Genomic DNA, 17,244 nt, shown 5'->3' with positions numbered 1-17,244 from the left:
CAATATTTTGAACAATAGATATTCATCTTCAATTTTACAAATATATTTATTCATATACTTAGTCACCAATATTTCATTCAGGTATATTATTAAGGATAAAGAAACTCTTTTCACAGATACAAATTTTGTTAGAACTTAGAGACGTATATCTAAGGTAAAATCTAAATATTCAGTTATTGGGGACATAAATAATAATTCTTAAAATATTATCTTTACTTATTTTTACTTTTTAAAGTGAAGGTGTTAGGTTCATATGTATTAATTGTATGCCTATTTTTCGTGTTCCACTAACACTGTTTGAAATTATTTTCTTTCCTTTCGCAGAAATCCAAAATCGAAAAATCCTTGAAGAAATTCAGATGAAAAAACAGCTACTTCTGAAACAAGGAGCTGCTCCAAATTTGAACTCTCCACCAAATTTGACACCAACAAATATTCCTGTAACTGGACCAATGGTAATCCTATTATTATATCTTATTAAAAAAAAAAAAAAATGTTTCTGAGTCAAGTAGTGTAAAACACTGGGGGCAGGAGTTTTTCGCAAGTTGCGAAATCGTTTAAGTTTTCCAACAAAGCCGAGAGTTAGTTTTTCAGCGAAATACGTCAGATTGGGTAAGGAAATAGGTATTTTGAAGTCGCGACAAATTGAGAATTTTTAAAACGTCAATTTCAGTTGTTCAAATACAAAAATGAAAACTGCAATTTTCCAAGCAACGTTTTCCTTTCGTAGCTGACAAAGCTGGTTACTACTAGCTTCCGTTTCAAGTTCATAGCTGGTAGTTGTGGAATGTGGAACATTCAGCGTCGTGTTGAAACAGAAGAAATCCTTACTTCGGTGTTTTTGTGGAATACGTACGCTAATAGTTTATAATTTTAAAAATATTAGATAAAAAAGGGACGGTACAAGATCGCGCAAATAACTTTGTCAGCAAAGGCTTGTACGTAAGTGATATCCGAACGTTAATGTGTAAATTTTGTTATTCACGCATTGAATGGAAAAAGAAAAATACTGTACAAAAACAAATAAAGTCGGCAGGACATAAAGTAATAGAGACAGAGTTGAACGTGGACGAATCAGGGCGAAGCGACAAATTACATTGGAAGGTTTTACAAATGAGCAGGAAAAAAAAAAATTCATAAATGACAGGGTGGATTGATTTAAATCAAATTCCGAAATGAATTAATTTAAAGTGAAAGTAAGTAAAATCCCGTTTCTCTTCTGTTATTCCGATTATGGAAGATAATAATCATAATACAGTGAGACTCAAATGTATGTAAGCACAGCATGAAACGAGTATCATGTGGGAACTATCAGGGAAAATCCCGTTTGAACGGGTTACGGGTGAACCCTGCTTTCTTCTCTTTGTAACACAGGGTTTTAAAATTTCTGTTCCAACGGGGAAATCACCATGGACATTTAAGATGAAAGCTCTTTTGTGTTCATGTCTATTTGTTTGTTTCCAGATAATAGGGGCGTATTTAGAGGGTTCGATCCCCTCTCCGAAACAAAAAAAATTATTTTGGGCGAAATTTATGTACTAAATACATAGAAGTTCTTCGGGATCGTAATACGACAAATTTTGGATGCGTTAAAATATCGAATAATACTTTTGATAAAGTGGATACTTGACCTCATTGCAGAACATGCCGCGATCTGCGATGTGATCGCAGAAAATTTGCCGCGCCTGTGCAGGAAAAATTGTAAGAGGAAATAAAATAGCCAACAGAAAATTATAAAAACGTGCCTGCTATGTATAGATGTCTTAAATGCACGGACAACTCGCATTTGAACTGTTTTTCACGTCACATAAAACATATTTTTAACAATCACAAGTGTTTCTTCTTCTGGAACTGATCATCTTGATTTTTTTATTTTGGAATTCCTGCAGGGAATTCGTGTTATTATTCAGTTCAAAATCTTTTATCATCGTGAATTGTGTCGAGGAATTTGAAGCTTTAAAATATATAAAACGATAATTATGCCTGTTGTGCTGTATGGTTGTGAAACATGGTCGCTTACGCTGAGGGAAGAACGCAGACTGAAAGTATTTGAGAATAAAATCCTGAAACGAATATTCGGAACCAAAAGGAACGGAAATGAGAAATGGCGAAAACTTCATGATGAGAAACTGCATAATTTATACCATTCACCAAACATTGTTAGGGTCATCAAATCTTGGAGGTCCAGGTGGGCAGGACTGTAGCGAGAATGGAAGAAAGTAGGAACGCTTTCAAGGTTTTAACTGGAAGTCCAATCGGAAAACGACCATTAGGAAGACCTAGTCGCACATGGGAGGGCAATATTAAGATGGATCTCGCAGAAATAAGAATACAAAATAGAAACTGGATTCAGTTGACTAAGGATAGAAGTCAGGAGAGCTTTTGTGAACATGGCATTGAACCTCCGGGTTCCATAGGTCATAGAGTGAGTTAGTTAATTTTAGGCGAAATTTATGTATTTTATATGTATTTCGTGCCGCTAGCTAGTTCCAATTGTTTAAAAATATGCCCCTGCCAAATATCAGTAACTTTCGTGAAAAGAAAAGTGTCATGTTGATATACATTGCTGTACTTTTTCCTTAATGCTTAAGAAACATTGTTTGGGATTGAAATAGGTTAACGATTGGGATTTAATTCAAAATTAAAACCCAATACTTTCACTTAAATGACATAATTAACATTTAATACTAATTCCTAATGTTTTTTCTTCAGTTCGCGACTTGTATCATACGAAGAAAAAGATTTGATTTAAATCAAAAAAATCAACAAAAATGATTTTTTTGAAAAAAATCATGATTTTTTTCCACCCTGATAAATGACACTACTGAGATGTTGCTGAAGTGCAATATACCCACATAAAAGTTTGCCATCTATGAAGAAAATGGTGATATTGTTTAGAAGATGCTGTGCAAAATCTCTCTTAAAGTTACATACCTTGAAGAAAGAAAATCAAAAATTGAATGAAATGTACGAAAGCTTTGGAAAATTACTTGATTCCTCATATATTGGGTGCCTTTCAAATCCTGATATAGTCTTTGTGGAACCTTTTTGTTCACATACCAGGATTTTCAAAGGAAACTGATTAACCTTTGTATGTTGATTTCCATTAGAGTTTGAAGAAAATTGTGATGCAGAGTCAAAATGGCAATGTCAGTGTGATGGATATTTTATTTGCAAAGAGAACCAACGGGGAGGAAAATTTAAATTTCAGTTACTTGTGCCTGTTTGCAATATGGCTTCCAATAACGAAAGCTGATTATGAAAGTTTTTTTGAGATACAGTTTGATAATCAACAATGGAAGGCTACAAATGAAAGAAGAAAATGTGGAAACGTGCAACATGCTGCACATTTCATCAGAATAATAATTTGCAAACGAGATATACAAGAAGATACTGCGCTAATGTATTGTATATATGTTTCTCCCTTTTCTGCATGCGTATGTTTTTGGTTTGTAGCTAATACAATGTATGGTGTTTTGTGATGGCAATCGTGAAGATACTGTGCTAGTATATTTTAAGTTTATAGACTTGTAAAAGAAGAAAGAAGTAATTTGCTGTTAGTAACTGCATAAAGAATAACTTCATTGTCCTAAGTAGTATTATTGTTTATTAGTTATATTAGGCCTATATTAGAGTTTGTATATTAGAGCTTGTAAAATAATTTACTTAGCGACAAAATGAGAAATTTTATATCTTAAAATGCGACAAAATACGAACATTTTAATTTCAAATGCGAAATGTTTAATTTCAAATTGCGAAAAATTCCTGCCCCTAGTAATCACCAATGGTTTAAAAAAAAATGTTACCATTAAATATTAGTGTTCTAATTGGAAAGACTGTTAACAAATATGTAATCTTTATGAAGTTTACGTTTTAATTACTTAAGTCAACAACAACAAAGTTGGTTCATTCCAGAAGAATAAGCATCCGCTAAGGATTCCCAGGTCATATATATATATATATATATATATATATATATATATATATATATATATATATATATATATATATATATATATGGATATTTATTATCAACTGTGTTCACGGAAATCACATGTATACAAATCTCTTGATTCTTTGTCACCATTATACTATGGCATACATAATTTTAGTCATTCATAATGCATTATTGTGCCAATATATACGCGGGATTTACCTTTTCTATGTTTGACAATTATATCCGGTACTTACCAAAATTTCGCACTAAGTGTCATCCAGAAAACGAAATAAATAATTATCTGTAAAGATTTTGCTCTATCCTGGTAGGCAACGACACGGTGGCTCAGTGATAGAACGCTTGCCTCTGATGCGTGAGATCCCTGGTTCGAAACCCGTCAAAGTAAGTTAGTGGTGGACAACATTGTGTCCGTGGGTTTTCTCGGGGTACTTCTGTTTCCTCCCATATTATCATTCCACCAATTCTTCCATCATCATTCATCTGCCTTAATCATCGTCTCTTTTAGCCTAAAGGGTATAAACGTGGGACGTTAAACTGAAAAGATAAGTGTAAGCCAATATACTTATCAACTATAATGTTTAGAATTTGGCTGGGTCATACGTAGGGACGTCATTGAAGGGGTTGGAATTCCAATTTGCTCCCATGAGAAACAAAGTTACAAAGAATTGTCTGTATGTAGATAAGTATCACATAGGATTACGTGTACAATTTTCAATAGCTATAACGATTATAAGACCGTTTACAGCAGTTTGATATATTATCAAACCATTCGAAAGATGAGAAAAATCGTAACTTTTGATGTATTGTTTAAACGGCGTATTTATGGGAACTTTTTAAAACAATTTTTGATTTACTTCGTTTATATAACATTATAACGATACTTCTTGATAGGTATGTGTAAAACCTTACCATATGTAGTCTATTGGTTAGGGTGTTGGATTCCTGTCCCCGTGGTCCCGGGTTCCATTCCTGACCGATTCTTCCCAAATTTTCGGCGTCCACCTCGCGTCGTGAGGCAAACTGGGAAGCCACGTAAATAAAAGACGTGACGGTCACTAGGTCTAGAAAGCTCTTGATACGTCGGTTAACGATAAGGCGATGCGATGCGCTGACCACCACGCGTTCGTCGCTAGGCTGGACATAGTTCCACCAATCGCTAACAGATGGCGTGAAGCGGTTCATTCCGAAAATCGGGCCGTTAAACCAAGTGGCATACAACCCCTTGGCTAAGGAATTACATAATTTTAAGCAGTGTTGTAACTTTAACAGTTGTTATCATGACTCCAGAACGGTTTAAGGTTCCTGTGAACTCCCCCTTGTCCGAGCACTTCGCCTTTTCGCCACCAGATGCTCACTTTTTCATTTAGCAATCACTGCTGGTACCTCTACTGGGAAGAATTGAAAGATCGTACCGCTCAGTTTGAATGTGTCCAGGATATCCACACTTGAAGTGGGCGGGGAGAGGAATCCAACAGTTTTTTTTTTTTTTTTTCGTGCACCTGCAGTCAGTCAGAGTCTATTTATACAAGCCGTGTTGTTCAGCCGCAGGGCAAAACCTCAACCATTGATGAGTAATATAAATCTTTTCTTTTTGCAGGTAGGAATAGAGTTTTGTACGAAAAACGGGAATTCGGTTGCAGAGAACGTCATTCACATCGCGTTGACAAATTATCTTTCGTACGTTTATCACATGAAACTCTTTTCTTTTTTTGATTATTACCAGAATATGAGATAAAAAGAACCTAAATGGTTCTTTGTATACAGAAAACAGACAAACAATACTAATATTTTCTTACATATCAGTATTATATGATTTTTTTTCTGAAGTGTATGATGCATGAAAAATGGACAAAATGAATTTTGACTTTTCTATTTGTCCCTATTTTTCTGAGTAGAGAGAATGATGTGGCGCAACTAAAGGGCCTGCAGGGCCCGCAACATTGAGAGGCCCAGAACAGAAAGAGGCCCATTTCAGTTTCGAAGTTAAACTTTATAATGTTAAGATGTTAAAAATTATGTGATGTTCCAACTATGTCTCATTTTTACCTATGAAGACGGTTACACCTGAGCGATTATTTAGTAAATTAAATGCCAACAAAACTTTTACTGACCAGCGAAAACATTATGACCACTCGCTACTTTTTGAACGAAATCATCGGGCTGAGATAAGAGCTACAAGGCATAACACAACCGCGCGCCAAACACGACAAGAATCTCACTCGATTAGTCAGTGTGATGCTTGTGCCTTGAATGGGGAAGGACGACGATATATCAGGGTGACTAAGTGGCTGGGAGCTTCATTTCGGAAACAACGCGACTTGTCGAGTTTTCGCGATCTGCCGTGCTTATGTATTTCAAAGATGGGAAAAGAACAGTGAAACCAGCATCGAACCAAACAACAAAAAGTGGGACGACCACACCTCATTAAAAATGTCGGATGTCGTAGACTCTCGAATTTGGTATAGCAGAATAGACGAAAACTATAGCACAATATAATAATAATAATAATAATAATAATAATAATAATAATAATAATGTGCATTTTTTGCATATGAGCAAGTTGTGACTCACTAGATAGAACATAGAAAGTCAAAACTGTTCTCTGTAAATTTTACGTGACTCATGAATGTGGAAAGAGGGGGTCCGTTTAACATTTTTGCGGGGAGGCCCATTCGTCCTTACGCTACTGAGAGAATGTAAGGTAAAATAATAACACCAATATATATATATATATATATATATATATATATATATATATATATAGATAGATAGATAGATAGATAGATAATCCTGGCGCAACAGTCCCTTGTGATCTGAGCCTGCAGCGGGCTTATGTTAGTAGTAAGCACAACCACACCCAACGTCGCCGGCTGTCTAGATTGAAGTCCGCTATCTTTTAGTTTCCCAACTTTTCTCTCGATATTTGGTCAACACAGAAATGTTTGAGTGCCACACCGGGAATTAATCCCTGGACGATGCACACCGTATCACTTTCGCTAATCATTTGGTAAAATTCAGGTTAGGGTGGTACTGAATTAATTTTGGAATATGCCATTTCTCATAAGGTAAAGTTCGAAAGTATTGTGACATAATTAAAAAGATCATTATCAACCACGTATTCTTGCCTCTAATATCTCTAAAAGTTTTCGAGTTATGTGTCAAAAATGGTTGAAACACTTGAAGTTAGTTTAGTAACTTGAAGAAGATAGTGGACTTATACATACATGATTAGAATTCCTCCAATTTTTATTTTTATTCTTCTTTCTCGTAAAGAAATACAAAATCATAATTTCAACCATTTTGGTACATTTTTCATAATTTGAAGCGCGAACAGCCGGTTTCTTTCCTTACGTTTTGAACTTGGGATTTATATTCTCCTTGTCACTTATCGTGAAAGTCATATAATAACATGGGTCACAAAGCTAGAATATCTTATGCGACAGAGGTAATGACAATTTTTGTCATTTCATCTCTCAAGATCTGTTAAATTTGACATTTATCGAATGATATCGGTTTTATAATGCGAATAAATTTTTCGCAATAAGGTGCGTATAGTGGTCGTAAGAAATGGCAAAAGCTACCACTGACCTTTATAGTTTGACTCATGTTTTTTCGATCATGGTATTCCTGTTAAATTTTGCAAAGGACGGTATCATTTTAATTATCTTAATCTAATTTCCTAAAGCATCTCATTCGTACGCTAAAAGAAAGATTTCTATTTTTTATGTATAAGAATTCAGGGGATGCAAATTTATTCAAAATTCCTTTACAATTAAAGCCGCCTAAACAGATATTCCTTCGAGATTTCTGTATTTTGAAAACAATTCACGATTTCAGTTCTTTGTATTTACTTGTTTCCATGTTTATTTATATCAATACTGTATGATCAGTTCCCAGAATTTTTAAGTTCCCCGGTATATCCGTTTATAACAAGCTCCAAATACTGCTATAATTTTAATGTGGTTTCAGGAGAATCTGCATATCTCATCCTTTTGTTACTCTCTATATATTCATCTACTACGTAAACAAACATCAGTGAAAGAAAGAGGCTGAGAGCTAACATGTGCTCCGTGAGGAACGTTGTCATACCTTGCACTGATATATCTAGAGAGTCTAGTGTTGCCACGAGACGAAACGAGACTTCTGGCTGTGTCGTCTCGTCTAGAAAAGATGTGTCCGTCTCGTCTCGTATCGAATGGTTCTGTCTCGTCTCGTGGCAACACCAGAAAGGCTGAGGCCCACAAAAGAGCTGTTAAATCAAGTGGTTAAAATTATAACTTTTAACCTAGTTTGGTTAACAGAGCACAACACAAAACTCGACTGCAATCCTCCAGCAACGACTGCTTAGTTTCGACTGAACCCGTAATTACTTCGATAGGAGCATTTGTCAATACCGTCAGTACAGACGAAAGGCAAGATTTCCCCATTTATTCTCATATCCTTTTTTCAGAACCCCTGGCGCCACTTCAACAAATAAGGAGGCCTATGTAACGTTCCCATTTAAAAAAATGGTTTATCTTCGAATAGCAGCATAAAAGGATAAAAAAGATAAATTTTATTGTCAAATCAGAATCTTTTTCGAAACTCAGTGTCGAGAAAGGCTGACACGTTTCTGTCTTGGTTCGGAACGAGAAAGACCATGAAACAATAGTTAGTTACTGATAAAATTGCCACTTCTACGCATACTTGTACTTCTATTAAAGGATTTTTATACGTAGATATCTCCACCAGCCCCCGGAATAAAATCTTCTGAAACACTGATCTCAATGAACGCTTTACATTGTATTTGAATCTGGAGCACTATCACAAAATAATTAAACTTGAATCGATTGAAAAATGGAAGTGAAAGCTGTTTGTAAGAATCATTTTTAAAAAGTGCTTTATGTATTCCCTGTTCTTTGTAGGGTTTGAAACGTTAAATCATTTGGATCATTTGAAATAATAAAAGATGGTATACATTTCGAAGGCAAATAATTTATTCCGAGTTAATAAATTTTTAAGCAAATTTAGAAACTGTGTTTGTATTTTTCGAGACACGAGACAAGACGTTTTACGAAACGTTTCGTATTGTATCGTGTCTCGCTTCAAAGAGTCCTGTCTCGTCTCGTTGCAACACTAAGAGAGTCTTACGCATTATCTTTCCAAGAAAATGAGCTAGAAACTTGAAAAGCACATTCAGTCAATTGTTATCATAGAATATACTATGGGCATAGCCGCTGATGTGTAGAAGGTGACACAGGCGGAATTTGTTTTTGGCGAGTTGGAGCCTTGGGGCTCTATTATTTGGATTGGAAACATTGGTTCAAAAATATTTTACATTTAGCATACATTCATATACACATATCATACGCACACACACACACATACGTACATGTGTGTTACATATACTTTAATTAATGTGTGGATCTAAGGACAAGGTCCGGTTCGCCCACCCAAAAACCGCCTCTGGGAGGTGGATTGGAAGCGCACCCCTGAAACATAGAATTATGCTAATCGTAATCTTCTGAGATAGACTACCCCCCGAGGAATAAGTAAATAAATAAAAATAGTTTATTAATGTTTATCTTCCGTATATGATTAATTGAAAAATTTTAGTGTCTCAACAATGAGAGCCATATACAGGTGAACCTGCGTTCCTGGCGGAACTTCCCTAGTTGCGGACAAAATTTCATACTATAAACTCTTTTCGGCTCTCTCCCTCACGGTGGTTTTTTTTTTTTTTTATCTATTATCTACTCCCTTGGAGTAACTGTTGCTCTGTATTTTCACGGGCTTGCAACCGTCAGAATGAATATCTTGGCTGCCTTCCCAGCTACCCAATCAGCATGCAATAGATACATGCAATAACAATCAAATCCCACACAAACTACTCTACCCATCAAATATTTTAACATGGAAAGTTCTTTTACGCAACGTATTTCGTTTGTTTAAATTGGAATAGACCTAAATACATCTTTTTTTTTTAATGTTCTTCTGGAGATTCGATAGCGAGACCGCTCACATCAAAAAATGAGAGAATTAGTGCTCTGACAATCTGGTAGAAATACAACATGCCATATGTACATTACTGTGATTACATTGGTATTTATTCAATGATTGAACTTTGTGGTGGACAAACACCGTGCTCGTGGGTTTTCTCGGGGTTCTCCCGTTTCCTCCCACTTTCTTCATTCCACCATTTCACTCATCTCTCATCATCACCGTCTCCTTTAGCCTAACCGGCATAACCATGGGACGTAAAACTTACAGGTTTATTCAATGATTATTTTGCTTAGAGTTTTCTTACTCTCCAGGGTACTCTTCAAGGATATACAATTACTCTTCACTTATGTCGCGAAAAAATATTCAGCTTGCAAATTTATTTCGAGAACTTCTCATTCCCTAATACATGTTTATACTCTCAATTTGTGCGTACAACCGACAAACTTACACAGAATCTCAACAGAGTTCAAATGTGAGGTGTCTGCTGTGAATCAAAGGTCAGTTATATGGGAGGGGATTTTAGAGTGCAGCTCTAGGAACACTGTGGGCTTTTAGAGTGTAATTCTAGGAACGCTGTAGGGGGCCATCCCGCTCCACCTGAGACAAAAGAAAAAAAAAAGAATGAAAAGAAATCTGGCGGCACACAACTAATTCACACTGGTTACAAAGCAGGCACAACAAAGTTCTGAATGAAATATGTTTATTTTTTTGCACTATTCCATTTTCCGAACAATAACATTTACCGATGACTTGCCCCTCCACCACAGCCACCATGAAAACAAATTCAATCGGAATTTGGCCAGCTCGTTTGATCACGAATAATTATCGTTTGATCCCAAGCATAATGACGTATTACACACAATTTGGCTAGGGCTTGTTAGCCCTTGATAATCGGCATGTACCATTCCATAGACATTTCAATCGTAAATAGGTAAGCAAAGTTTCGTTAGTTTCTGGTAGAAAGTATGACAGATAAAGTTGATTGTTTATTTAACAATGGTGGCCTCTAACAATGAAACTAACAACAACAACTGAAATCGACAAGTACCATTTCATAGATAACTCAGTGGTAATCCGATGGGTGTGCCAAGTTTGGTCAGTTTCTGGTACAAAATATAGCAAAGTTGATTCTTTGTTTAACGATGGTGGCCTTCAACAATGAAACTAACAACAATATGTGGAATCAACACGTACTATTTCCTAGATATTTCAATCTTAAATGGGTGTGCAAAGTTTGGTTAGTTTGAGGTAGAAAGTATGTAAGATAAAGTTGATTGTTTATTTAACAAAGAAGAAATACAATGATTGTTTATTTAACAATGGTGATCTTCAACAATGAAACAAAAACAATATGTGAAATCGACACATACCATGCCATAGATATTTCAATCTTAAATGGGTATGCAAAGTTTGGCCAGTTTCTGCTAAAAAGTATGGCTGATAAAGATGATTGTTTATTTAATAATGGTTTCCTCTAACAATAAAACTAACAACAATATGTGAAATCGACACGTACCATTCCATAGACATCTTAATCGCAAATGAGTGTGCCAAGTTTGGTTAGTTTGTGGTAGAAAGTATGGCAGGTAAAGTTGTTTGTTTATTTAACAATTTAGAAATCCATCGATTGTGTATTTAACAATGGTGGTCTTCAGCAACGAAACTAACAACAATACATGAAATCGACACGTAGCATTCCCTAGATATTTAAAACTTAAATTTGTGTGCAAAATTTCGTCAGTTTCTGGTAGAACGTATGACAAAGTTGATTGTTTATTTAACAATGGTAGCCTATAACAATGAAACTAACAACAATTTGTGAAATCGGCAGATACCATTCCCTAGATATCTCAGTTGTAATCCGATGGGCATGCCAAGTTTGGTCAGTTGGTGGTAGAAAGTGTGGCAGATAAAGTTGATTGTATATTTAACAATGGTGGCCTTCAACAATGAAACTAACAACACTATGTGGAATCCACACGTACCATTCCCTAGATATCTCAATCTTAAATGGGTGTGCAAAGTTTCTTCACTTTCTGGTAGAAAGTACGGCAGATAAAGTTGATTGTTTACTTAACAACGTGGCCTCTAACAATGAAACTAACAACAATGTGTGAAATCGGCACGAACCATTCCATTGATATCTCAATCGTAAATGAGTGTGCCAAGTTTGGTTAGTTTGTGGCAGAAAATATGACAGATAAAGTTGACTGTATATTTAATAATGGAGAAATCCAACGATTGTGTATTTAACAATGGTGGTCTTCAACAATGCAACTAACAACACTATGTGAAATCCACACGTACCATTGCCTAGACATTTCAATCTTAAATGGGTGTGCCAAGTTTGGCCAGTTTGTGGTAGAAAGTATGGCAGATAAAGTTGATTGTTCATTTAACAATGGTGGCCTCTAACAATGAAAGTAACAACAATAAGTGAAATCAACACGCACCATTCCATAGATATCTCAATCGTAAATGAGTGTGCCAAGTTTGGTTAGTTTGTGGCAGAAAATATGACAGATAAAGTTGACTGTATATTTAATAATGGAGAAATCCAACGATTGTGTATTTAACAATGGTGGTCTTCAACAATGCAACTAACAACAATATGTGGAATCCACACGTACCATTGCCTAGACATTTCAATCTTAAATGGGTGTGCCAAGTTTGGCCAGTTTGTGGTAGAAAGTATGGCAGATAAAGTTGATTGTTCATTTAACAATGGTGGCCTCTAACAATGAAACTAACAACAATGTGTGAAATCGGCACGAACCATTCCATTGATATCTCAATCGTAAATGAGTGTGCCAAGTTTGGTTAGTTTGTGGCAGAAAATATGACAGATAAAGTTGACTGTATATTTAATAATGGAGAAATCCAACGATTGTGTATTTAACAATGGTGGTCTTCAACAATGCAACTAACAACAATATGTGGAATCCACACGTACCATTGCCTAGACATTTCAACTTTAAATGGGTGTGCAAAGTTTGGTCAGTTTGTGGTAGAACGTATGGCCGTTAAAGTTGATTGTTTATTTAACAATGGTGGCCTCTAACAATGAAACTATCAGCAATATGTGAAATTGACCCATATCGTTCCATAGATATCTTAATCTTAAATGAGTTTGCAAATTTTGTTTAGGTTGTTGTAGAAAGTGTGGCAGAAAAACTTGATTGTTTCTTTAACAATGCTGGCCTTCAACAATGAAACTAACAACAATATGTGAAATCGACACATACCATTCCCTAGATATTTCAATCTTAAATGGGTGTGCAAAGTTTGGTCAGTTTCTGTTAAAAAGTGTGGCACATAAAGTTGATTTTTTATTTAACAATGGTGGCCTCTAACAATGAAACTAACAAAAATAAGAGAAATCGACACGTACCGTTTCATAGATATCTCAATGGTAAATGAGTGCGCCAAATTTGATTACTTTTTGGTAGAAAGAGTGTAAGATAAAGTTGATTGTTTATGTAACAATTTAGAAATCCAAAGATTGTTTATTTAACAATGGTGGCCTTCAACAATGAAAGAACAACAATATGTGAAATCGACACATACCATTCCATAGATATCTCAATCGTTCATAAGTGTGAAAAGTTTGCTTAGTTTGTGGTAGAAATTATGACAGATAAAGTTAATCGTTTATTTAACAATAGAGAAATCCAACGAATGTTTATTTAACAATGGTGATCAACAATGAAACTAACAACAATATGAGAAAACGACACATATCTTTCCCTAGATATTTTAATCTTAAATGTGTGTGCAAGGTTTGGCCAGTTTCTGGTAGGAAGTATGGCAGATAAATTTGATTGTTCATTTAACAATGGCGGCCTGTAACAATGAAAGTAACAACAATAGGTGAAATCGACACGTACCATTCCATTGATATCTCAATCGTAAATGAGTGTGCCAAGCTTGGTTAGTTTGTGATAGAAAGTATGGCAGATAAAGTTGATTGTTTATCTAACAATGGAGAAATCCAACGATTGTTTATTTAACAATGGCGGCCTCGAACAATGAAACTAACAACAATATGTGAAATCGACTGGTACCATTCAGTAGATATCTCAGTTGTAATCCGATGGGTATGCCAAGTTTGGTCAGTTTGTGGTAGAAAGTGTGGGAGATAAAGTCGATTATTTATTTAACAATGGTGGCCTCTAACAATGAAACTAACAACAATATGTGGAATCCACACGTACCATTCCCTAGATATTTCAATCTTAAATGGGTGTGCAAAGTTTGGTCAGTTTCTGGTAGAAAGTACGGCAGATAAAGTTGATTGTTTACTTAACAATGGTGGCCTCTAACAATGAAACTAATAACAATATCTGAAATCGACACGTACCATTCCCTAGATTTTGTAACGTCCATTAACCAGATTATATCCGTTTTTGCTTAATTTTTGAACTGTTTATTTTATATTTGATTGTTTTAATTTTATTAGTTGTATATGTTAACATTGGTGACGGTGGCGCCATCTATCGTTTTAGACACAAACTGTTTGGACGTTCTGAATAACCTTAAGATAGCAAATTACTGCAAATGGCATTGAGATCTTCAGATTTATTAAAAACCATCGATGCAATTAGATGAGATATTTATCTAAAACTGTTTCTCGAAATGAAGATTTTTTTTAAAAAAAGTCAAATTTTCAATCCCTTGCAATTTTGTTCGTGTTCATTCTAAATCCATTATATCATCATAATATTAGAGACTATGCACTTTGGATTGCATCAACCTATCTATCTCGTTTGGTTATTACTGTTCTAGAGACCACCAAAATGTGTATGTTTGTGATACTGTTAGCGTCCTTAGTTTGCAGGGCTGGCAAAAACCATGGTTTTTATTGAGAGAAAAAAAACTTTTTTTGGTTTAAATAATTTGCTCTATGTATTTATATCACATATGGACAGAAATGTTTGTTTCGTCTTGATTATTATGCAACAACCGGGTTATGCTGGAAGGGGTCTCATAAGCTTAAAGCGAAATCCAAACCGCTTCTCTGCTTACATTCAAGAGAAATTGTCCTTCATTTGAACTCGAAACCGGGACTAACTGGCCACAAACGCAATACGTCTGCTGATTCACTCACGAAAAACTCCGTTGTACTGATCTTTACATACTTGTCAATATAATTGTCAAAGAGTCATTTCAGAAGGACAAAAAGATAAACAACTGCACAAGTGAAACCATTATACAGAATTAGATATGGACAGTTTCTAAGTAATGCAAAGTACAGAAGAACTAATTTAGTCTAAGTTGGTTCAATACGACTTTTATTAGTCTAAGTTAAAGAAATACAATGACTTACTGTGCATAACAGTAAGAAAAGTGAATAAAGATACGAATTATTTGAGCCCACTTTGGCTCTGACCTACTTATACATACTTCAGATACCAAAGATACTTCTGATTTCAATAAATGCCTTTCGTGGGGTTTGTATGACTCCCACAAAAAAGTACTCATTTCGATGTGTTTTGAGTTGAGTGGAGTTGACTTGAAATTCTTATCAATAGTAAACATCATTACAACGAAACAATATTTAGATTTTTCCTTTGATTGCAATTGCATGACAATAATAACAAACTATTTAAAAAAGCACAAAAGAAACATTGTTAAACTTATTAAAAAATTGCTTTCGTAGTATAATATCTTTGAGTAATGAACAGGGAATTTAGGTCTGAATAATATACGGGAGTGAAAGGTGATAACCCACAAATGTGTGTTCATCAAGATTTTACGAATAGTTACACTCTTACAAACATTTTTCGTTTTTTGGTTTAAACCAGCCAACCCGTTAGTTTGCACTACTCCATGACAAGTATGATATTTTGTTTTTGTTTTATATGTAAATTTAAAATATTTAATAACCTGATATAGTGGATTTGAAATAATACAAATTTATGTTGGATTAAAAACACTGTTTACCTTTATGTATCATTAAATTGTACACGATTTCAGCATCATTTTGGCCATGAATCTAAAAGTTGCCAGCGTGTAGCAAAATAAATGGTCTACCGTGTATATAGCGTTCTCGAAATTCTTAGAATTACATGTTACAGTGGTTATTAATTTTTCATTGTTGTTTCAGCCGATGTACATGTCTCCAGAGGCACACATGATGTCTTCATCTCAACGAACAGCTTTGCAGCATGCTCAGTGTCAGTCATTCGGTTACTTTATCACTCAAGACTCATCGTTTGGAAATCTTATATTGCCAGTGTTACCACGATTTGATAATAAGTGATAGTTATTTCGGTAATTGTACTGTGAAATAGTTCCTGTTAATTGGACGATTTTCGAAGATCAAAATGACGTGTATGAAACTAAAAGAGCTGGAACAATACCTACAACAAGTTGATGTGTTCGAAAAGCCTAAAATATTACTGGAGCAATATCCAACACCACCTCATATTGCGTCGCGAATGTTGCATACTATTCAAGCATCATATGGCGATATTGAAGGGAAATTAGTTGCTGATTTAGGCTGTGGGTGTGGAGTTCTGTCAGTGGGCGCAGCTATGCTAGGGGCAGGATTGTGTATTGGGGTTGATATGGATTCTGATGCGTTACAGATTTTCAGAGAAAATTGTGATGGTTTCGAACTGTGCAATGTCGATTCATTGTTGCATAATGTAACAGCTGGGTTTGGGGAGAAGTGGCAGAAGAAAATTGATTGTGTGATTATGAATCCTCCGTTTGGAACGAAGCATAATAAAGGTATTGACATGGTGTTTTTAAGAGAAGCACTCAATCTTGCAAACACATCCGTATATTCGCTGCATAAAACTTCAACTAGAGAACATATCCTGAAGAAGGCTTCTGATTGGGGAGTGAAGGCTGACGTTGTGGCTGAATTGCGATTTGATTTACCGGCTTCGTATAAATTCCATAGAAAGTCATCAGTTGATATTGCTGTGGATTTTGTAAGATTTCATTTCTGAACTTTTTTTTTTCGTTGAGGAGAGAAAAATACTACAAGACTTAGGAATTAATATGTGATACTGTGTGTTGTACTGATCTTTGCGTTTGTGTCCTCAATGGATAATAAAAGAACTTTGTGTACTATTTTAAGTAATTGTGAATAATGCTTATTTCTTGTAAATACACCTATAGTAGTGAAACCTGTCGTAAATTTCCCTTATAGTCAGTGGTGTTATTCTAATTTTTTAACAAGCGGTTCTGTATATAAATGAGAGAGAGAGATAGTAGATGGATAGTTATAACCCTCTTAGGAAACAAACCATACAAGGTAAACAAAAGTAAAGTTTTTACTGGATACCACAAGT

At 35.1% G+C, this 17,244-nt stretch overlaps 2 protein-coding genes across 2 annotated transcripts in view; both read left to right on the top strand.

Moving 5' to 3' along the window:
* The window catches only part of LOC145673045 (SOSS complex subunit C), a 33,766-nt gene extending 17,461 nt beyond the window's left edge, over positions 1-16,305 (top strand). Inside the window, exons 2-3 of the mRNA XM_081742382.1 lie at positions 325-455; positions 16,047-16,305. Of these exons, the coding sequence (XP_081598508.1) occupies positions 325-455; positions 16,047-16,202 (287 nt within the window). The 3' untranslated portion in view covers positions 16,203-16,305. The remainder of the gene's footprint in view (positions 1-324; positions 456-16,046) is intronic.
* Mettl5 (Methyltransferase like 5) lies at positions 16,267-17,033 on the top strand. The gene has a single exon (XM_081742381.1). It carries the CDS (start codon positions 16,267-16,269, stop codon positions 16,897-16,899), a length of 633 nt encoding a protein of 210 aa, XP_081598507.1. The 3' UTR covers positions 16,900-17,033.
* The last annotated feature ends 211 nt before the right edge of the window (positions 17,034-17,244 follow it).

This window comes from Thermobia domestica, chromosome 16 (genome assembly GCF_964235325.1).
Source record: "Thermobia domestica chromosome 16, izTheDome1.hap1.1, whole genome shotgun sequence".
Classification (NCBI taxonomy): domain Eukaryota; kingdom Metazoa; phylum Arthropoda; class Insecta; order Zygentoma; family Lepismatidae; genus Thermobia; species Thermobia domestica.
Note: the sequence above shows the minus strand (reverse complement) of the source record. Positions and strands in the feature narration are given on the sequence as shown.

Excerpts from the sequence above, each read along its gene's own strand:
- Mettl5 (XM_081742381.1), top strand. The coding sequence starts at position 16,267 with ATGACGTGTATGAAACTAAAAGAGCTGGAACAATACCTACAACAAGTT.